The 20,734-nt window shown below is 40.6% G+C and overlaps 1 protein-coding gene across 7 annotated transcripts in view; it reads left to right on the forward strand.

The window, feature by feature from the left end:
• The window catches only part of CPEB3 (cytoplasmic polyadenylation element binding protein 3), a 182,813-nt gene that overhangs the window by 60,672 nt on the left and 101,407 nt on the right, over positions 1-20,734 (forward strand). For 6 of the 7 annotated variants that reach the window (XM_080911222.1, XM_080911221.1, XM_080911223.1 and 3 more), the window contains 2 exons: positions 3,831-3,990; positions 15,035-15,091. In XM_080911222.1, the coding sequence (XP_080767348.1) occupies positions 3,831-3,990; positions 15,035-15,091 (217 nt within the window). The remainder of the gene's footprint in view (positions 1-3,830; positions 3,991-15,034; positions 15,092-20,734) is intronic. The other variant, XM_080911225.1, reaches the window with a different exon arrangement.

The raw sequence follows: 20,734 nt of genomic DNA on the forward strand, positions 1-20,734 counted from the left end.
TTACCTTGAACCTGACTGAAGAGAAAGTAGAGAATCGGCTTGAACTCATTAGCATAGGAAAGGACTTTCTGAACAAGACTCCATTATGCAGGCTTTAAGATCAACAGTTAATAGGTTGGAGAGATGGCTCAGTGGTTAAGAGCACTGACTGCTCTTCCAGTGGTCCTGAATTCAAATCCCAGCAACCACATGGTGGCTCACAACCATCTGTAATGAGATCTGATGCCCTCTTCTGGTGTGTCTGACGACACCTACAGTGTACTTACTTATATATAATAAATAAATAAATCTTTAAGAAAAAGATCAACAGTTAATAAATGAGACCACATGAAACTAAGAGGACTTTTATACAGCAAAGGATATCATCATTCAAGCAAGGAGGCAGCTTAATAATGAGGAAAAAAACCTGCCAATTATACATCTGACTGGTAGGTTTGCAGCCTAACTCTGTCCACTTGAGTTTTTCTCTGTGATATGGGGTAATACCTATCCCAAGGGTGGCGGAGAATTGAAAACACCCAGTTCAGTGCCTAGCATATTACAAGGTACAATAGTTATTTTATTTTTAGAGTGTGTGTGTGTGTGTGTGTGTGTGTTTATGGGAGGGAGGGAGGAAGGAAGGGGGCTGCCTGCCTGCCTGCTTGCCTGCCTGCCTATGGAGGTCAAAGAACTTGAAGAAATTATTTCTCTCCTTTCACCATGTGTGTCCTGGAGATCAAACTCAGGTCATTGGGCTTAGCCTTTATTACTCACTTGTCCATCTTGCTGACCTGGTTACTTTCCATCATTTGGTTCCTAGTAACTGTTGGCTCTTATGGTCTCTTACTTTGTGTTTTTGGGAAAGGAAATACCCAAGTATAGAGAAAGCCAGAAAGGCAGGAGATAAGTGAAGTAGGGCTGAGAGGCAGAGCCATGGATGGACTGGAGAGTTTTCAAACCTCTTCTTGGGCTTAATTAGTTGTCATTTGAATGAGGTTAATTGACCAAGGGCAAGTGAGTCAGGCTGATTGTGTGGGAGGAGATAATAAGAGGTCACATGGATTTGATTGAATGTGGACCCTGATACTACCACTGTAACTCCCTGTTCAACGGTGCACATGCTGACGGTTGTTGCCCTTTTCCCTAGCAAGAGTAAGGACTTTTCAATATAAGTTTGTTCAATAGAACGGACTGAATTCTGAATAAAATGAGCTTCTGAGGAAAGTGTACCTTTTTTCTATAAAGGCTCCTCTCCTGGCGGAGGCATGTGGGAAGAAACAACAGGGAAAAGAGAAACACTGGCTTCTCTACTCTTCTAGATATGAAATCTGTGTCCAGTACTGGGATGTGACATCATACATATGTTGTGTTCTTTCCACTATTGTCGTATATACCATGCAGGTAGCTGTTGTGCATTCTTGTATGTGTGTGTACACATGTGCTTGCTTGTTTGTAGAGGCCAGAGGTTGATGTCAGGTATCTTTGACCATCAGTCTCCACCATATTTTTTAAAGAATAATTTATTTTATTTATATGAGTAAACTATCTTTAGATACACCAAAAAAGGGCATCGATCCCGGATTACAGATGGTTGTGAGCCACCATGTGGTTGCTGGGAATTGAACTCTGGAGGAAGTGTTCTTAACTGCTGAGATCTCTCCAGCCCTTCACCGTATTTTTTGAGACAGATTCTCACCTGATCCTGATTCAGCTAGACTGCCTACCTGTGTCAGCTGGCTAAGTGCTGTGATTATAGGTGTTAGCAGAGACTCTGCTGACCTGCCCCCAAGGACCTAGCAATTGCTTAAGTCATCGTCTTCCACACCTTGGCTCAAGCCTCCAAGGATACTTCCTTTCCTCTCAGCATTGTATTTCATAACAATAAATACATTGTACAGGATTTTCTATCTGAGTGATGGATCCAAACCAAAGTCCCAGCTTGTGGGACACATACTTTACCATCTCCACTATTTCCAAAGTGTTGGACTCAACAGCAAGCACCTTTACCCACTGACCATTTTATAAAATATTACTAGGCATGTTTGAGCTGGAGTCCGGGAGAGAGGGAACAGAAGAGAGGAAGAGAGATGTTGGTCCTCAGGAGCCATCCACAGTTCTTTTGAAGTAGGGTTCTCATTTCACCTAGCACACTCTGAGCAGGACAGCCTGGCTGGCCAGTGAACCCCAGGGATCCTCCTGTCTCTGTCTTCCCAGAACATCCCAGCATAGCCCGTACTTTTATGAGGGTCTGGGAGATCTCAAGTCCTCATGCCTGCCAGGGAAGCACTTTGCCAACTGAACTGTCTCCCCAGCCTTTGTATTTTAACTAGAACCTCATGTGATTTTGACAGTTTGACTGATTTGAAGTTCATTTCAATTCAGATACATCAGACACTCCCCTGAATACATGCACCAAACTTCCTGCTAGGTAGTCACCTACTCTTTACTGTCCTCTCTTGTAGGAACTCATTACCACTGTGTTATCAGTAATGCATGTAATATGCTTCCATGGACGTCACTGTTTACTGTCCTGTGTGGAATGGACCAACTTCATGAGACATAATTTTATACTCCTTAGGGTACTGGTTTTGAGTTCTAATGTTTGTTAAATTCACTTTTTAAAATTGTATGTAAAAACATACAACAGGTATATTTTTACCCATCTTGAAATATCACATTAAGTTTTTTTTTTTTTTTTTTTTTTAAATAAAACAAAATAACCAACCAACCAAAACTGACTGTCTTGGCCATAAAGAATCTTGAATGTCATAAGACAACCTTTTCCTTTATGGGAAAGGGAGGGAGGGTCAGGGTCTAACCTAGGCTAGCCTTCTGCTGTAGCCTCCTTACTGCCAGGATAACAGCCAAGTCTCACCGCACTCTGTTGCACAGTCTGAACAGACGGTTCTTTTTATTTTCTTAAAAGATCTTACTTATGTAATGTCTGAGTGCTCTGTGTATGTGTGTGCTGACTTCAGACATACCAGAGTCTGTCACCAGTGCTGTTGGCCACTGAGCCATCTCTGCAGCCCAGCACAGTTCTCACTGAATCTTCTCTTCACCATGGATTCTTATTTCTTCCTTTAAATTTCTTTTCATTTTCTTATTTACAGTTGTGTGTGTGCGCTCGCAAGTGTGTGTGTGCACACGTGCACGAAAATGTGTGCCACAGAATACGTGCAGGGGTCAAAGGGGAACTTGTGGGACTCAGTTCTCCACTTTCAGTTGTCGTAAGCTTATTTTTATCTCTTCGCAATTTTTGTTTTCAAAATAAAACTATCCATGTGTGGAATTTACTGGTCATAAACATTAAAGTGATTTATTATAGTTACATTGAAAATATCGTCGCGAGTTTGCTCTTGCTATCCTGAGACAATGTCTATAGCTCAGACAGGACAGGAACTTGCTATGCAGATGCAGGATGCTGGTGCTGTTGCCTCGGCCTCTTCATTCAATAACCTTTTAGTTTTTATTCAGAAAGGTGATTCTGGTTTTACAGGAAGTCCTCAGTTGCGGTTCCCCAGGGATGGGGAAGTCTGTTCACTGGAGACGGTGGGTGGGTGGTAGAAGGCAAAGCGAATGCATCTGACCCATTTCACTGGCGGGAGGGTCGGTCTGTAGAAACGGAGCATTTACACAGTGGACTAGCAGGAAAAGGATGCACTGGAACTATAGACACGTCTTTGGAACATTCTGGTGCTTAGACATTATTCCTAGTAAAAGGTGCATGTGCTTTTAGCATGGTCTGTAACTCCCATTCAGTTTGCCAGTCTATAGCAGGAAGCAGAACAAATGTGTTAATTTTATGAAGTAATTTTATGTATCGTCTTGTTCTGTGTTTTTGTTTTTAGGACCGGAGTAGGCCCTATGACACTTTTAACTTGCACTCCTTGGAGAACTCCTTAATGGATATGATAAGGACTGATCATGAGCCTCTGAAAGGTAAACACTACCCTCCCAGTGGCCCACCAATGAGTTTCGCTGATATAATGTGGAGGAATCATTTTGCAGGTTAGGAATATTCATATGTCCATTCTTGCTTGGTGTTTTAAGCAAAAATCAGCTTTTTAATAATTGTGATTTTTTTGTTTTTATTTGTTTTTGTTTGTTTGTTTTGCTTATGTAAAGCATTGTGGAATGTATTTAAAGTGTTTTTCTTTTTTTTAAACCTGGGTTCAGCTACCTGTGGTAATCACAGTTGGTTGCCTTAATTTGTTTATCTGCAAGAAGTCTGTGTTGGGTAGCTGAGGTCATGGTTATAGCATGAAACCAGAAGCCAAATTTTCTGGGCTTTGTACATTTGGAATCTTTTGCTGAATCTCTAGAATTCATTTAAGTACATTTGTACCTCAAAAAGTGTGATGTTCAGTAAATCAGTCTCTAAAACTCCTTCAGAAAGTTTCACATGCTAGGCTTCCATTGTTACATTGTTGCAGTCTATCCCTTCCTAGAATAGGAGCAGCGATCACAGCCTGGGTGCAACAGTGGCTCTTTGCCATGTGGGGCTAAAGTACCAGGAAGATGTCCTAAAGTATATATGCATGTTTTGAGTTCAGTATGAGGTAGAACATTCTAAGTTCAACATAAGTAGGATTTTCTAATTTTAGGGTGCATGTAAACTCATAATTACAGATAATTCTCTTTATAGATTATTTAATGTTTTAGAGACCCTACAATATCTTATATGCTGTAATGCAAGCTACTGATGTGGAAATATCCACTCCATTTTGAGTTAGGACTTTAATTAAAAACTGAACAGTTTGCCACAGGGATGCCCATCTTGTGTGAACGCCTCATCTTCTGGAATTGTGAGGATTTTCTCCTCTCTGGCAGTCTCTGGGCCATTAGAGAGGATATGACCAACTGAACCTTTCACACTGGCATCCTCACCAGAATCCTTTTCATCATTTGCTGGTCATGCTTTCTTATTTCCCAATGAAGAGAAGTGTCATGGGAGGCAATGAGAACATAAAGTGTCTTGAGAAAAGCTACATTCTTAAGACCTTAAGGAAAAGAAGAGGAAAATTGCTGTTATATATTTAGTCGCTTACCGCATCTTTCTTCAGTTAAAGATTAGGTCCATAGCAATTTGAAGCATGTTACACTTTGAGGTGTGAATGATGTAAAAATGATAATATTCACAGATTGTTTTGTTTTTAGCTTCTTTCCAGGTTACACTTGTCATTTCCCTCTAGCCTGAGAGCCTTCTGATGATCCTCACATTTAAGTCCTGCTCTGTGTATAGCTCCCGGCTTCTGGTCCCTCTTGTGGTCCCTCTGCTCTGCTTTGCTTTTCTTCTCTGTCTTTTTGAGACAGGGTCTTACTGTGTAGTTCAGGTTGTCCTAGAGCATGTTCTGTATCCCAGATGGATCTTGGAAGTCAGGACAATCCTCTTGTTCCATCCTCCTGAGTGCTAGGTAAAAAATTAGGAAAGTATTTTAGATTATAGTCTCTACATAGTATTTTAGAATTCTATGTATCCTGACAAAGCAGAAGCTATTTGTGCCATCTTAAGTATAGCGCTGGCATCGTGGAAGAGAGTAGTAATCTTATTACAGACTAACACAAATGCCTTTTCCATTCACAGTGGCCTTTTAAAATTACAGACCCCACTATCTCTGCAGACTTTTCTTTACTAGCAAATATGAGGTAATACACTGCTTCATCATACATGTATTATGGCCCCACGAGTTGAGAGACCTTGAGTATGTACTTTATAGTTGAATATGGTTTCAACTTCCCACTTTTTCATATTCTACTGTATGATTTTCTATAAACACACTACTTCCCTGAGGTCAGTGACATCACTATGTCCCTGAGGTCAATGACATCAGTATGTCCCTGAGGTCAATGACATCACTTGCACCTTTAAGAAAATATTTTGACCCTGGGCATGGTGGTACACATCATCATCTCAGCACTTGGGAAGCAGAGGCAGGAGGATGATACAAGCTCAAGGGCAGCCTGGGCTTATACATAACAAGTTTCAGGCCACCCAGAGCTGTGTAGTGAGACTGGTCTCAAAAAAACCACAAAGAACAACAGCAAAGAAGGAGGAGGAGAAAAAAATGCTTGAAGTACCTTTAGCCTTAAAGGGAAAGAAAATGAACAGAATAAAAAGCCAGGCTGGAGAGAGAGCTCAGTCTTTGTACTTGTCTTGTACTGTGGTGGCCTGAGCTCACTCTCTAGAAGCCAGGAAAGTATCTTGGTGTGCTAGCAGTTGCTCACAGTCCTAGCACTGAGGGGAGAGGACTCACTAGCCCACTAGCCCACTAGCCCACGGGCCTGGCCTGCTTGATGAATTTAAAGCCACAAGAGACCACATCTCAAAAACAAATGAAAAAGCAAAACCTCACCAAAATCATGTGGACAGTACCTAAGGAAGGACACCCAAGGTTGACCTCTTGCTGGATCTCTACAAGCACGAATCCTTGTGCACACATGAACATGCACATATACACAATTAACTAAAAGCACAAGAAACATTGTGATGGTGTAGTCATAGGTCTTTATTTTCTATTGTCCATAGTAATAAATACCCATGTTTCTCTCTGATTTTATAATTTATTGATAGAACTTAAATTTAGACTTTCTAGTTTTTTTTTTTTTTTTTTTTTTTTTTTTTTTTTTTTTTTTTTTTTTATCCTAGCTAATACTGCTGTCAGTATGTTGCTTGAGGGAAGTTCATAGTGATGGTCCATGGGTCCAAAGTTAGAAGCATCAGAATGCATTGAGCATCAGGAGATAGATGATCCTTGGGTGCCTACAGTGTGGCTTCTGGGAAATGCTTTGCCTGTGCATCCTCAGCTTCTTGGTCTTGATCTTTTCCCTCTTGCATGTGGGAACATTGTTTGCGGATATGTGTATTGGGGAGGGGTCTAAAACTCAAGTACAGAGTTGGATTTTGGGGTGCTTGTTTACACTGGTGTTATTTTTCATAGAACTCAGTTTTCTTTTCTTCTATAGGAACCCCGCCCCCCACATTCTTGATTAACTATACAAAAAATTCAAACAACACATACTAGGACAAAAAAGAAAAGTAAAAAGCCGTCTGTAGGCTTAGTACCTAGAATAGCAAAGGTATTTAATAGTCTTTTTTAAGAGGGTCCCGGATGTTCTACATTTTCTATATAGGAGATGAAGTTTCAAAACACAGCTTTTCTAACACTGTAGTCGGTTCAAACTGGATTTGAGTTCTTTATCTGCCCCCAGTTGGCTAATTAATTGGATATATTAATTAGCCTCATTAAAGCCTCGTAATTAAAATAAAACACCATATAAAATAGACAGGAAGATGAGTTCCCTTGCACAAGGAACTTTGCAACTATTTTCTTTAATTTTCTGTCAGGAGAATGGAATGCTCATTACTCTACCTCTGTAACAAATTAAGCCATGCCAGTACGCATTTATTTCTTGACCAGACTATAGCTAAACGTAGGCTGCAAACAGATGCTTTTCTTTTCCTTAGATAAGTAGTGATTATTGAGGGATAAACCATCATTTTCAAAAGCCACATGTAGAGAAAGAAAAAATAACCCTTGGCTTTTTAAAACTGTACATCTGAATAGCATGGTTGTCTTAGTTACTGTTGTAAGAGACATCATGACCAAGGCAACTTACAAAGGGAAGTATTTAATTGGGGACCACCATGGCAGGCAGGCATGGGGCTAGTGCAGTAGCTGAGACTTAAACCTCAAGCTTGAGGCAGGTCAGAGAGACAGGGAGGAGAGAAGTGAGAGAAGGGAGGGGTCGGGGAGACTGGTGTGAGGTTCCAGTCTCAATGTCCAGCCCTAGTGATACATCTCCAACAAGGCTACCTCCTAATCTCTTCCAAAATAGTTCCACCAACTAGGTACCAAGTAGTCAAATATGACACGAATTCCTTCACACTATACTTAAAGTGGACATGGTGTATGTTCATAGTGATAGTCGTGTAAAAGTGGACATGGTGTATGTTCATAGTGATAGTCGTGTAAAAGTGGACATGGTGTATGTTCATAGTGATAGTCGTGTAAAAGTGGACATGGTGTATGTTAATAGTGATAGTCGTGTAAAAGTGGACATGGTGTATGTTCATAGTGATAGTCGTGTAAAAGTGGACATGGTGTATGTTAATAGTGATAGTTGTGTAAAAGTGGACATGGTGTATGTTAATAGTGATAGTCATGTAGTGTCTATTACTTAAGGCATATTTAGTGAAAAATCATTTTATTCAAGCATTCTTTTTTGTTGTTTTGTTTTATGTGTCTTATTTGTTTGTTTTTTTCGAGGCATGGTTTCTCTGTGAAGATCTGCTTGTCCTGAAACTTGCTCTGTAGACCAAGCTAGCCTTAAACTCAGAGATCTGTCTGTCTGTCTGGGATTAAAGATGTGCACCGCTAGTGCTCTGCTTCCGGTCATTCCTTTCAGACCTAGTGTGAGAGAACAGGAAGTTTAGTAATTACACCTCAGTTTTCCTGTTGTTTTTGTTCTCATGCTGGGTCAGTCTTGATGTATCTCAGAGCAATACCTTCTGTACATATAAGTGTATATAGTGTGTAAGTGTGTATAGATGGATGGTGGAGCACTTGCGGTGTGTGCATAAGCCCTTGGTTTGAATCCCAGCATGCATAGTGTGCTGTCATAGTCACTGGGCTAATTCAGTCTGGCTATAGCAGAGAGAAAGCATTAGGTTGTGTGTTTTGTCCTATATACACCTTCTGTATGAGAGATGCCTCAATCTGATGAGATGGAGGGTTTCAAGAAGAGAATAAAGGTGTGATACTACTACTTATGGTGCTTCTGACGACATTAATCCTTGGATTAGCAGAGGTAGGGTGGTGGGAGGAAAAGGTTTCTAGTGTTTCAAATAAGGAGAGCAAAAGGAAAATAAGATTCATCATTGTACCATCTTGGTATGAGACTGTCTTCTGACGTGGAAACTGTGGTTATTATTTTGACAGATCTGTCACCTTCCCTTCTAGAATAAGTAAGAACAGCAGCTACATGCTTTGGACAGCATAGCTGATTGCTAGAAAGCAAGACCCCGTCCTCTGGCTGGGAAAACACCATAAAGCTGGCAGTTGGTGACAAGAGGAAGGGGTGGGCTTCCTTCATTCCTTGTGCCCTCACGCCTGCGTCAGGGTTCTTGTCTGCTGACTGGGATAGTGCCTGATGAACTGTTTCTAGTATTTAAATTTCCTCTTCCTTTGGTGTTCATGGAACTGAGATTTGAAAAATGAAAAGAACAGGTGTTGGTTGAGAACCCAGACTGAGGGCCTGCTTTTCGAAGGTATACCGAAAAAGTCTGAGGAAAAAAATAGCTCATTTCTGGTAATAGTGCCTTAGCACATTAAATTGACAGGCTCTTGGAAGATATGAATGCCACCCATTTTCCATTATAGAGACATTTTTCTGTATTCATTGTGTTGAAATGGTACATGTCAGAGACTTACACAAAATTGGTTCCTTTTGGGAATTTTTGCTTCCCTTGTTTTAGAAAAGAAAATTTCTTCTTTCCTCCAGAAGAAAATGTGCTGTGTATTTAGTAACTTGAATCATTACTTAGTTTTATTTCAGTGTCAACTTCTTTCAGTCTATGTCAATTTGCTGTTTACAAAATTGTCCAATTCAGAGCTGTGCTTGTAGCTCAGTTTGCCAAGCATCTTGAACCTCATTTGATTCCCAGCGCCTAAAGTGAAGACAGACAGAGAGACCCTACATCCTGCCAGGGCATGGTCGGTTCTGAGTCAGCAGTGACTGTTCTTGTCCACATATTCTCAGTCTTTTCTTCTCTTTGAGACTTTTGTAGCCACAGCTAAAGGTATGCCTTGCCTTGCCTGATTTAAGATACAACATTTTCATCACTTAGCAGTTATAAAAGGAAGATTATACCTGCATGCTGACTTCTAAATTCTAACTCAGTGGAGCCACAGCTTTAATTAAGGAAACAAGGACAAAGGACTTAGGAATCTCTGGGAGTCACAATGTGGTGGCAGCACATGCCTGCAGCCCACAGTACAGCTTGCCCTTCCAGGAGATCAAAACAAAACAAAAACTTGCCCCAAACTGTCCATTGATTTCAGTTCTGAGCTCATGGTTTTGCTTATTGATTATTTGGAACAGATCTATAGTACTATACTATAGTACCAGATTTTGCCATTGCCTTAAAAAAGAAACTTAGTTTTTTTAAAAAATAACTTATTTATGTAATTTTTTAAAAGAGTTCACAACAGAATATGTAGGAATCTGTTCTCTCTTTTATAGCATCTCAGGTATTGAGTTCAGGTCGTTGGGATTAGTGTAGTATTTACTTGCTGGTTCATCTCACCACCCTCAACATTCCCTCCGCTCCCAATTTTGTTGTTTTGGGACAGGATCTTGCTGTGGAGCCAATCTGCCTTAGCCTTTGAGAGCTCATCCAACTTTACTAGATTTTTTTGGTGTTTTTTATATACATATTATTATGCCTTATGGTCCTTTTTCTCTGGAAGTTTATCTCTAACTTTATAGAGAAAATGGGCAAAAATCTAGTAGAATATTTTCTTGAAGCACTGCCATTCTCTTTGCAGCTGTTGAAGTACACATTTAGGGTAGTGGGTAATTAGAGAAAGATGTGTTAGTGTGCTGAAGAAATGGCTTTCATAGTAGAAGTTATGAATTAATAAAATTTCCAGCTTTTAATTTTGGACACATAAAAGTATGGGTTTAGTTGGGCTCTGAAATAAGGTAGATTTTAAAATATGAATAAATTGAATTTATAAAGATAGGATTTTTTTTCATTCTAAATAAACAAATGTAACTACATTTTTCACCCTCTGTCTCCACCCTGACTCTTGTCTGTTATGTGGGCAAAGTGGGGCAGCCCGAGCTATATTTCCACACCGTCATTTAACTGAGTAAGGCCAAAGATGCCCTCCAGCTTCTGAAACCTTATACTTTACACTGCACTAAAAGATAGCTAGCTGACAAGAACAGGTTAAAAATAGACTCATGGACAGGTGACAGATGCCACACTGGCTACACCAGACTGCAGTCACAAAATCACCAGATGTCACACACTTGGTTCTGTTTTCACAGCTGATTCAACAGCAGCATTTGTTGAACAAAAGGAAGCAAAAAGAAACAGCCTTGTCTGAATTTAGCATCAGGCTTTTTTTCTGCCCATTACACATTTTCTCTTCCAAAAATCCTTTAAAAATTATTAAAGTTTAGCTGTACACTGCACTAAGAAAAGACTGAAATGATTGCATGCTTTTCATGCATAATCTCATACTAAAAGATAACCATAAAAGCTGACTGTGGTTTTCTTTACTGATCTTACTTTCCACATGTTCTAATTTTTATTCAATGAAAATATATTACATTTTATATTCTAAACACTATAGCTTAAGATAAAGAAGAGATAAACTAAAAATGTCACATGTAACTTTAGCAGGAAACTTAGATTATAAAACCATTCTATTTAGCAGGAAACTTAGATTATATTTAGGTTATTGAGTCTAGGGATTAGGTCATTGATTCTAGCATTGACATAGAGCTCTTCAAAAGATTATGTTCCTGTTTATCCAAAATTCACTGGAAAAAAACAAAACAAAACAAAACCTTAGGGAGAAGTCCAGGAAAGGTAAAATCTACTGGGCTTTTCTTGTAAATAGTGATACCTTCTACCTGCAAGACACTGTCTGAGCATCTTGTTCTGCTTCTTAAGAAAGACAGAGTTGCAAGTATCAAGTGAGGGCAGAAATGAAAACATCTTTTCAATGTGAGATTTTCTAACTCCTCAAGAAAGAGTCTGAAGGGGCAGGTAGCTGTGCTCAAACTCTGAGGCTTAAAGGGCAACATTCCAGAAAGCAGAGAAGTTACTTGATCAGCTTCAGTGAAGCTCAGCGTTCTCTCTTACAGGAACTGAACTGAATGAAGGTCAACTACAACTGAGTTTATTTGATGTCCTTGACAAGCCCTTTTATTGTAGTAATATTAAGAACCATTCGGTGCCTTTTAAGGACCCATACTGTCCTCAGAATATTCACTGGTTAAAGACTGAAGATGTCCTGCTCCTCATGTTTTGGTTAAACAGGGTCTCGGTGTAACCCTGACTGGCCTAGACTTCAGATTTCTTCTGAGCACCACCATCTCTGACTTTCATGTTATCGTTGTTTGGTTTTTGAGATGGCTTCACTCGGCAGCTCAGGCTGGCCTTGGGCTTGCGATTTTTATTTTGCCCCTGTCTCCTGTGTGCTGGGGCTGTCGGTGTGTGCCATCATCTAAGTAAAGAGATTCTCTGTTTCTTAAGTTCTAGTGGACAGTGAGTTTGAAGTCTGGATAAGAGTTTAGGTGGACATCTCAGCAATTGGCTGCTGTGGTTATTTACCCTAGAATGTGATGAAGTGGAATTAGAGGGTATCACTTCGTTTTTGCTGTAAGAACATTGACTTGACTGAAGCCAGTTGATTCTCTTATTGAGTCAAGGTTCTTGTTGTTGTGACAAATGTTTGAAAGTGGTTTTTTTTTTATCAAGGCGGTGGTAGGAGAAAGCACTGCATGTGATATAGACTGTAACTTTCAGAGACTCTAAACTGACCTAGGAATTAGAAACCCATAGGAAGTCATGTGGGACAACTACAAGTAAAGTTATGGTAAATGTGTCTTTAATAGTGGGAAACTTTTTAAACTCCTAGTAATTAGCTTGTAGCTAATATGAAATAGTTTTTTTTTTTTTTTACCGAAATTGTATATTTAGGAATGTTTCCTTTATTATTCTTTGACAATTGCATTAATATTTCCCATTTTTACACACACACACACACACACACACACACACACACACACCAATCAAAGTGGTAAAGTTGAATGAGAACTTTAGTTTTTTTTTTTTTTGTTTGTTTTGTTTTTTTTTGTTTTTTTTTTTTTTCATTTTGTTTCCTCCTGGTCTTGAGCTTGGCAATGTGATGTTTGCCTCCAGTCCCCAGTAACAGAGTTGAATACCAAATCAAAACTGGCCCTTTGACAATTATATAGGAATCTGTATCTGTAGTGAAACAAAACAAAACCTGGAACCTTCATCTTTAGCTTTATATATATTATCCTTCTCCAACTATGATTGACATTTTAAAGCAGTGGCTATAAAATAAAATGAACATATTTTTAGGGCTGTAGGAACATCTCAATGGTAGAATACATGTTTAAAAATAACTCTCAGAGTAACTGTACCGGGAAACTTTACAGAGTCAAATACATAGCAAATTTGCCCTAGTTATTATTTTAGTATCCTTTTGGCTGTTTGTTTTTTGAAACAGGGTATTACTCCATAACTATAGACTGGTCCTGAAACCCTGGTATTCCTCTTGTCTCCCAAGTTACAGATTACAGGGGTAGCCCACTGTACTGACTGGTTTTTGTGTCAACTTGACACAAGCTGGAGTTATCACACAGAAAGAAGCCTCAGCTGAGGAAATGCCTCCATGAGATCCAGCTGTAAGGCATTTTCTCAGCTAGTGATCAAGGTGGGAGGGCCCAGCCCATTGTGGGTGGTGCCATCCCTAGGCTGGTAGACCTGGGTTCTATAAGAAAGCAAGCTGAGCAAGCCAGGAGAAGCAAGCCAGTAAGTAACATCCCTCCATGGGCTCTGTATCAGCTCCTGCTTCCTGACCTGCTTGAGTTCCTGTCCTGACTTTCTCTGGTGATGAACAGTAATGTGGAAGTGTGAGCTGAATAAACCCTTTCCTCCCCAACTTGCTTCTTGGTCATGATGTTTTTGTGCAGGAATAGAAACCCTGACTAAGACACCCATCAAACCTTGTTTTACTGATACCTATTTTGTTGGAGGAATTGGTGAAGAAATCTTACATAGTACATTTTCTTCATATACAAGACTCTCTGAGTTTAATTTTTATTTTTTGATACACCCATTTTTATCTCTGATAATGAAGAAAAGCAGCAAATGCCTGCATCTGTCATTCTTTACTTTTGCATCTTTCTGTCTGTACCTCTGACCCTTTCCTTCTGTACTTCAGCCTCTCACTCTATCACTCCGTTCCCCACGTCTTTCCCTCGTTACCTCAGTGGACCATTCTATTTATGATCTTACAATCAGGACTGCTGAATAAATATTGTAGGGTGTGCAGGACACAGGCCTCTGTTGTCTCTTGGCTTTTGTTCAGTTTGCCAGCCTATTAAAAATAAAAAAAAGATTCTTTGCCTCAGAGGTGTACACGATCAGAAACCAACTGATGTGGTCAGAAGTTTCAATTCCCATATTACTCATAAAGATGAAAATCTGGATAGTCACATTTGTCACAGAGTAGTTAGTGATGGGGTCAGGCATGGTGGTGCATGCTTTTAATCCCAGTGCTTGTGGGAGGCAAAGACAAGATCTCTGTGAGTTAGAGGATAGCCTGGTGTATGTGATGAGCTCTACATCAGCTAGGGCCACAAAGTCATAAAAGGAAAAAAGAAAACCAAAAAAAAAAAAAAAAAAAAAAAAAAAAAACCAAAAAAAAACCCCAAAAAACCCAAAAAACCATCAGTACAGACCAAACCCCTAAAACAGAAGCAATGTTGGGGCAACTTAAGAATTCAGGACTGTATGTCAGTCTTTCCCCTGCTTATTTGGATACATTTTACATCTTCATTTTGCTCCTCTAGTAATTATGTTGCATTTTTTGAGCCATTATGAAACTATATTTTTTTATTCTTTCTAAACTTCATGTTTATATACTTCTCTAAATTTCTTTTTTGATGCCCAAATTCAAAGGGCATGAATAGATTGTTTAAATAAAACGCTAACCCAGGAATTTGACTTGTTTAAATTATAATATTGGAGATGTACAAATTTCAGACTATAACGGAAGCTTCTTTTTGTTTGGTTGTATTTTGTGTTGAGACTTTGACTTTGTTTTAAGACTTTTCATGTCTGTGTTTGATTTAAAAGTTGTTGTAGATGCTTTGGCCTTGATGGCTTTGCTATAGCTTAATCTGTAGTGCTTTGTAATGTTTATATTTTTCAGTGTGCTTGAAATAATTACGTTGGATAATGTTTTCTTTGTGCTTAAAAGAAAATTGCTTTCTTTTCTAGGACGCATGGGAATAAATTTCCACCATCCAGGAACAGATAACATTATGGCACTTAACAGTAAGTCCTCATAAGAAATGCTCTATAAAAGTATCAGTCAGGTTTACAACCTGTGGTCTCTGCTTAATTAGATTTTCACTGTCTCACCTGTCAGGGGGCGTGGTATAGACCACTGTGCTATACAAGTGCTTCTCAGAATAAGATTTCTGCACCAGCAGCATCAGCATTTCTTGGGAACTTACAAAAACCACACAATCTCAGGGCTCCTACAGACCCTCTCAATGCAGAAGTTTAAAGATGGATTTGTTTGCATTAGCTGCCAAGTAGGTGATTCTGAGTAAGCAAAAGCTTGAAAACTTGCTGCTCTGGGCCAGCCTTGGCAGAACACCACCCTGTGAACCAAATCTGGCCTACTGCCTGAGTTTGTAAATAAAATTTATATTAGTAACGGGAAATATTTGCCAGCTCCTGCTCTATACCACTAGGTGAAGTGTAAGGGGTGGGGGTGTCAGAAAACCTGAGTGAGTAAATTAGCATATATATATATAAATTTATCATAGTTTTCTCATTGTGGACATTCAGGGATCTTGATGAGATTTGTATATTATAGATGTCAGCATCTTTGCTGGTCAAAAGTGGTTTTGTCAGTATAATTATGGTGTTACATTCTAAAGCTACAAAAAAATATTACCCCGAATGTTGCTGTATTGATCAGTGCTTTGCTGAGTCAGGGGTGGTGACATACCTGTAATCCCAGCACTTAGGAGATACAGGCAGAAGAAGACCAGGAGTACTAGGTTATACTCACTGTGAAAAGAGCCTGAGGCCAACATCAGCTATTTGAGACTGTGGTGTAAGAGAACTATGCCTGAATATTTCATATCACATAATGCACACAACACAGTAAATGTTTCTATAAACGTGTGTGTTTGTGGGTTAGAAAAGGGTTAATGAGGCTACAGCAGAGTCCAGGAGTTAGAATGGTCCTTACTAGAAGCAGAGGATGAGAGTTAATATAGACAGAAGCAGTCCTTTTGGTAGCTAGAGAGAGAAGGAACTCAGTTGGAGAGCTGCTACACAGAGCCAGGCTATAAGGTCTCTGGGTTGAGCAGAGCTGCAAAGGTGAGGTATAAGACCATAGAGGTCTGAGAAGTAAGGCATAGGATAGGAGCCAATGGTCAGATGATGGAAGGGCCACAGGTATAGTCTGCTGCATCACCACTGGGGTTATAGCTGAAATAAAGTTGCAGTCAGAATTCTCAGCCTATGGGTCCCTTAGAACATAACTGGATGGTCAGATAACAGGCCAGTGCCGTCACACTGTAGGTGTCCTCGTCCTTACGGAATCCAGGTGGGGGGGAGTTTTACTCTTTGTTTGATGTGTTCCATAAATTCTTGGGCCTGGTTTCTCTGATCCCATTCTCATGTGTCTGTATGTTCCCATGTTTCCAGTCTTCTTCATCAGTTTATAGGCGGCACCGTTTTTGCTATGGGGGGAATAGGTTACCAGTCTGTACCTCATGGGCAGTGCTGGACAGATATGGTATCCTGTGTACAGAAAGCTGCAGAACCCCCTGCTTTTTTTTTCTTTTTCAGTATTCAAAATGGAGCCCAGTGCTCCTTGTGAAATGAAAGTTACCAAGAGCAAGTCATAGCCTGAAAACTTGTCTCAGTGTAGTAAAACTTAGAACAGAGAACAGTGTGATCTCCACAGCTTGTTCCCAAAAACAAAGATACTGGACAGTGCCAGCTAGCCTCTCCAGCATCTATAGACCAACAATGTTGGAAAGGAACCTACACAGAAATTGTTTGTTGTCAGGAGGCCTGGGCGCTGTTGACTCTCAGAATTGCAGTTTTCTCTTTGTCAAGTGAGCGATACCAACTTGTGGCCTCCTTAGATGTGCAGGTCAGTTTCTGGTCCACATGGGGACATACTGAGGAAATGTAGTGCTGTGTGTTAACCCTTCTTGAGTAAGGATTTTGAAATACCATTAGATTTCTTAAGACAGGTTTTATGTTCTCTAAAATATATACACATTGAAGATACACATCTAAAATTTCCACATTTCCTTGCATCTGACAAACACCCTAAGCACATAGAGATGGCTAGAACTGCTTGGTGACAAGCCCTGCTCCGTGCTATGTCTATTTCCTGTTGGAGAGCCTTGAGGACAATATAGATTCGAAAATATACACCTCTTAGTTCCTAACTTCTAAAAAAAAGGACACTTTAAACCGAGATTACATTATTATGTTTGTGTGTGTGTGTGTGTGTGTGTGTGTAATTGGTAACATGCCGAGCTGAACATCATTAGTAACTATGAGGAGACTTCATCAGATAACGGGGATTGAATAGTGTGGTAGTATTGTCTTCTTGAAGCAGTTTCTGTGTATCTGAGAAATGACTTAACTTGACATAATGTGAGTTGTCCACTTTGAGAGGCAGAGGATACAGTTTGCTAATTTCTGTGTAGAAAATAGTACTAAAAGATATTTTCATTCGAAAAGGTTTTTATTATCTTAGGTTTATAAGAGATCTCATTTAGGAGATTTGTACTCGGTACATATGGTTTGCTTAAATCTCCTGTTTAGCATCAATTTCATCTCTTAGGGAAAGAAAGCTCAATATTCAAAGTAGTTTTTTATTGTGTGTGTATAGTGTGTGCAGGGGTGGGGGAGTGTTTGCATGCCATCACATAGGTGCGGAGGAGGCCATCTTGCCAATGTCTGTGTCACATGTTGATGAGCTATGCCGATGGTTGGAACGTGATGGGAGACAAGAGCACTTTAGTCTGCATGCTTCCCCGGTTGTTGCCCAAGGCTGACACATCCAGTTGACCCTTCAAAGCACACCAGAAACAACCAGACTTGCCCATTTGTGTTACAGTCAGTTCTTGTTCAAAGTCATCTCATCTTGACAGGGTCATAATCACTGTATTGCGTGCAGTATTTGATAATTTGATACTTCAGCAGTCACAATATTCTCATCTCGTATGTATTGTGGAGTCCAGCTCATCTAGTGGCATGTGTCTAACAGGGGCAGTCGTGTGTGTGTGTGTGTGTGTGTGTGTGTGTGTGTGTGTGTGTGTGTGTGTGTGTGTATGGCGTTTATTTATTTAGAGTCCAGGTTGGCTTGGGAGTTGAGCTTCTTCCAGATCCACCTCCTAAATTCTGGGATTTCACCCATGTGCCCCCATACACAGCTTCATAATCTCTGTCCTTCCCACTTCCACCTTCGAATAAACCCAGACTGGTTTCTTTGAGAGTGTCTGACTGGCTTGGACCAGCCTCAGACTCGCTAGTCCCAATGTGTAACTATCAGCACTGCTGCCTCAGGCCCCCAGGGCTGGCACTGGCACTGTGTGTCCCAGGCCCAGCAACACAATGGCATTTTTTGTCTTCTACATTTGTCATCCCAAAGTTCTTGTTCTATGAAGACCAGTTTTTCCTTTCCCTTAGGATTGAGATCAAATTAAAGATCACTAAAACGTGTCTTTAATTCCAGCACTTGGGAGGCAGAGACAGTTGGATCTCTGTGAGTTCCAGGCCAGACTGGTTTACAGAACAAGGTTTACAGAGAAACCCCATCTCATAAAAACAAATAAAATTAAACAAATCAAAGGCAGTGGAGAAGGGAGTGGCTAAGAAACCATAGGAAATGTGATTTGTTGGTGGCACACACCTGTAACCCCAGCACTTAGGAGCTTGAGGCAGAAGGACAGCAGGCTGAAGGTGAGCTGGGCACATAGTGACACTATTGGAAGGTGGAGTGGAGAAGCATGTGACCTGTACCTTTCCCCTAGAGTGGTTATATGTTCCCTTGCTGTTGTAATAATTATCCACTGAACCATCTTCTTTATTCTTACTCCAAGAGACACTGTAAGTTTGCATAATACACCCTTTTTCCTGCCAGAAAAGGAGGGAGGCCTCTGAGGGTGCCTTGGCTACCTGTGTAGTAATATTTGTATCAGGCAGATCTGCGCTTTTCTGCACTGTGTGTATGCAGTTGTTTTAGCAGTTGTGGCCTTCCATAGGATTGTGTCTGACTTGGCAATGTTTCCTCTCAGAACAGTGCCTCTGTAACTGGTCCAAGTCAACCGATTTAAGGTCAAATTCATGTTCAAAGCCAGGATGCTCAGTATCGGCTTAAAAGGCATTACTGTGAGGGTATGCAGTTTGTTCCTTTGGACTTGAATCCCTCTCCCAGTTGAAAATCAGCTGTGGGAAACTGACAGAGGTGAGGAAACCACTTGATGTGCACATAGGCATGTGCCTTAAGGGGGCAGAGTCCTTTACTTCAGCAGCTGTATGATGCTAAGCATCTGAAAGCAGCGGACATCTTCTCACACAGCATGGAACTAAGACAGCCGTGGTAGCCATGTTTGGGGTTAGGCACATCTCATGTCACCTCTTACAAGCTTCATAACAGAGAGCTGGAGAGATGGCTCAGTGGTTAAGAGCATTTTCTGCTCTTCTAGAGGTCCCGAGTTCAATTCCCAGCAACCACATGGTGGCTCACAGCCATCTGTAATGGGGTCTGATGCCCTCTTCTGTTATGTCTGAATACAGTTACAGTGTACTCATATACACAAAATGAATAAATAAATAAACAAGCTTCATAACGTTAGGACCTCTTTTCTTCACCTGTAAAATAGAGATAATGATCACAAAAGTGGCGATTACATAGCCCAGGGACTCAGAGGAAGCGTTTATGCTTTGCTTCTGCTTCTTGTCTCACTTTTATAGCTGCCTGTTAAAGTCCTGTCTTGATTTGTATGTTAGAGTTCCAAAATAAAAAATATATGATATTGATTATTTTTATTTTTGAGGCAGCCCTGAATTTGCACGATCTACTGCTTATGAGCCATTGTGCCGTTTTTTGTTTGTTTGGTTGGTTTGGTTTGGTTTTTTTGTTTTTGTTTTTTGAGATAGTCTTAATATGTAGCTCAGGCTGACTTTGAACTCCCAGCCATTGGTCTTGCTGCCTTAGCCTCTGGAGGGCTGAGATTACAGGCATATGCTAGCATTTAAAACTTTTCCTTGTCACTCCATTCTGATAGCTTCCAAGTCGCTATTACTGTTTGAAGTAAGAGGTAAGTAGGAAAGCTAACCGGCCATATCCCTCTGACAGAGATGCTCCTTTATCCACACCCTTCCTCATCGGAGTGTCCAAGGCAGTGAGAAATTGATGAGTTCTAGAGGAAAACCTAGACAGTTTGAACTCTTAATGTTAACACCTTAAGGGGGAGTGGGGAGGGTGGTGCCTAAGAAACTTGAAGCCCTTGCCAGGCACTGTAGTAAAACCACAGCAGCACAGTACCAGAAAGGACACCGAGCTACTTGAGAAGTCATTGAGCATCGTATGCATAGCCCACACTCTGGGCCCCTTGGAATGTTAGCCAGGGCTGTCCTTCACATGTCCTTTTTAAACTGGTGTCTTGACATACCTTGGAATGCCTTTCTGCGTCTGCCTTAGGACTGAGAGCTGACAGCACATTTGTTAAGTGAAGAGAAGACCTGAAGGTTGTTGGTGTGTGTTTGTGTTGGGCAGACTACTGTGTGGCCGCCTCATCTCTTCCCCCTCCTCCTCTGCCTTGCTGAGCATGAGCTCTCCTTGGGGAGCTCCAGCTGAGAGGAAGTGGCAGAGGGAGCTGAGCACATGATGTGTCTGTGCCAGAACAGGAAGGAAGCCAGCTTTGCTAG

The sequence above is a fragment of the Micromys minutus genome, assembly GCF_963924665.1.
Source record: "Micromys minutus genome assembly, chromosome: 2".
Lineage (NCBI taxonomy): Eukaryota > Metazoa > Chordata > Mammalia > Rodentia > Muridae > Micromys > Micromys minutus.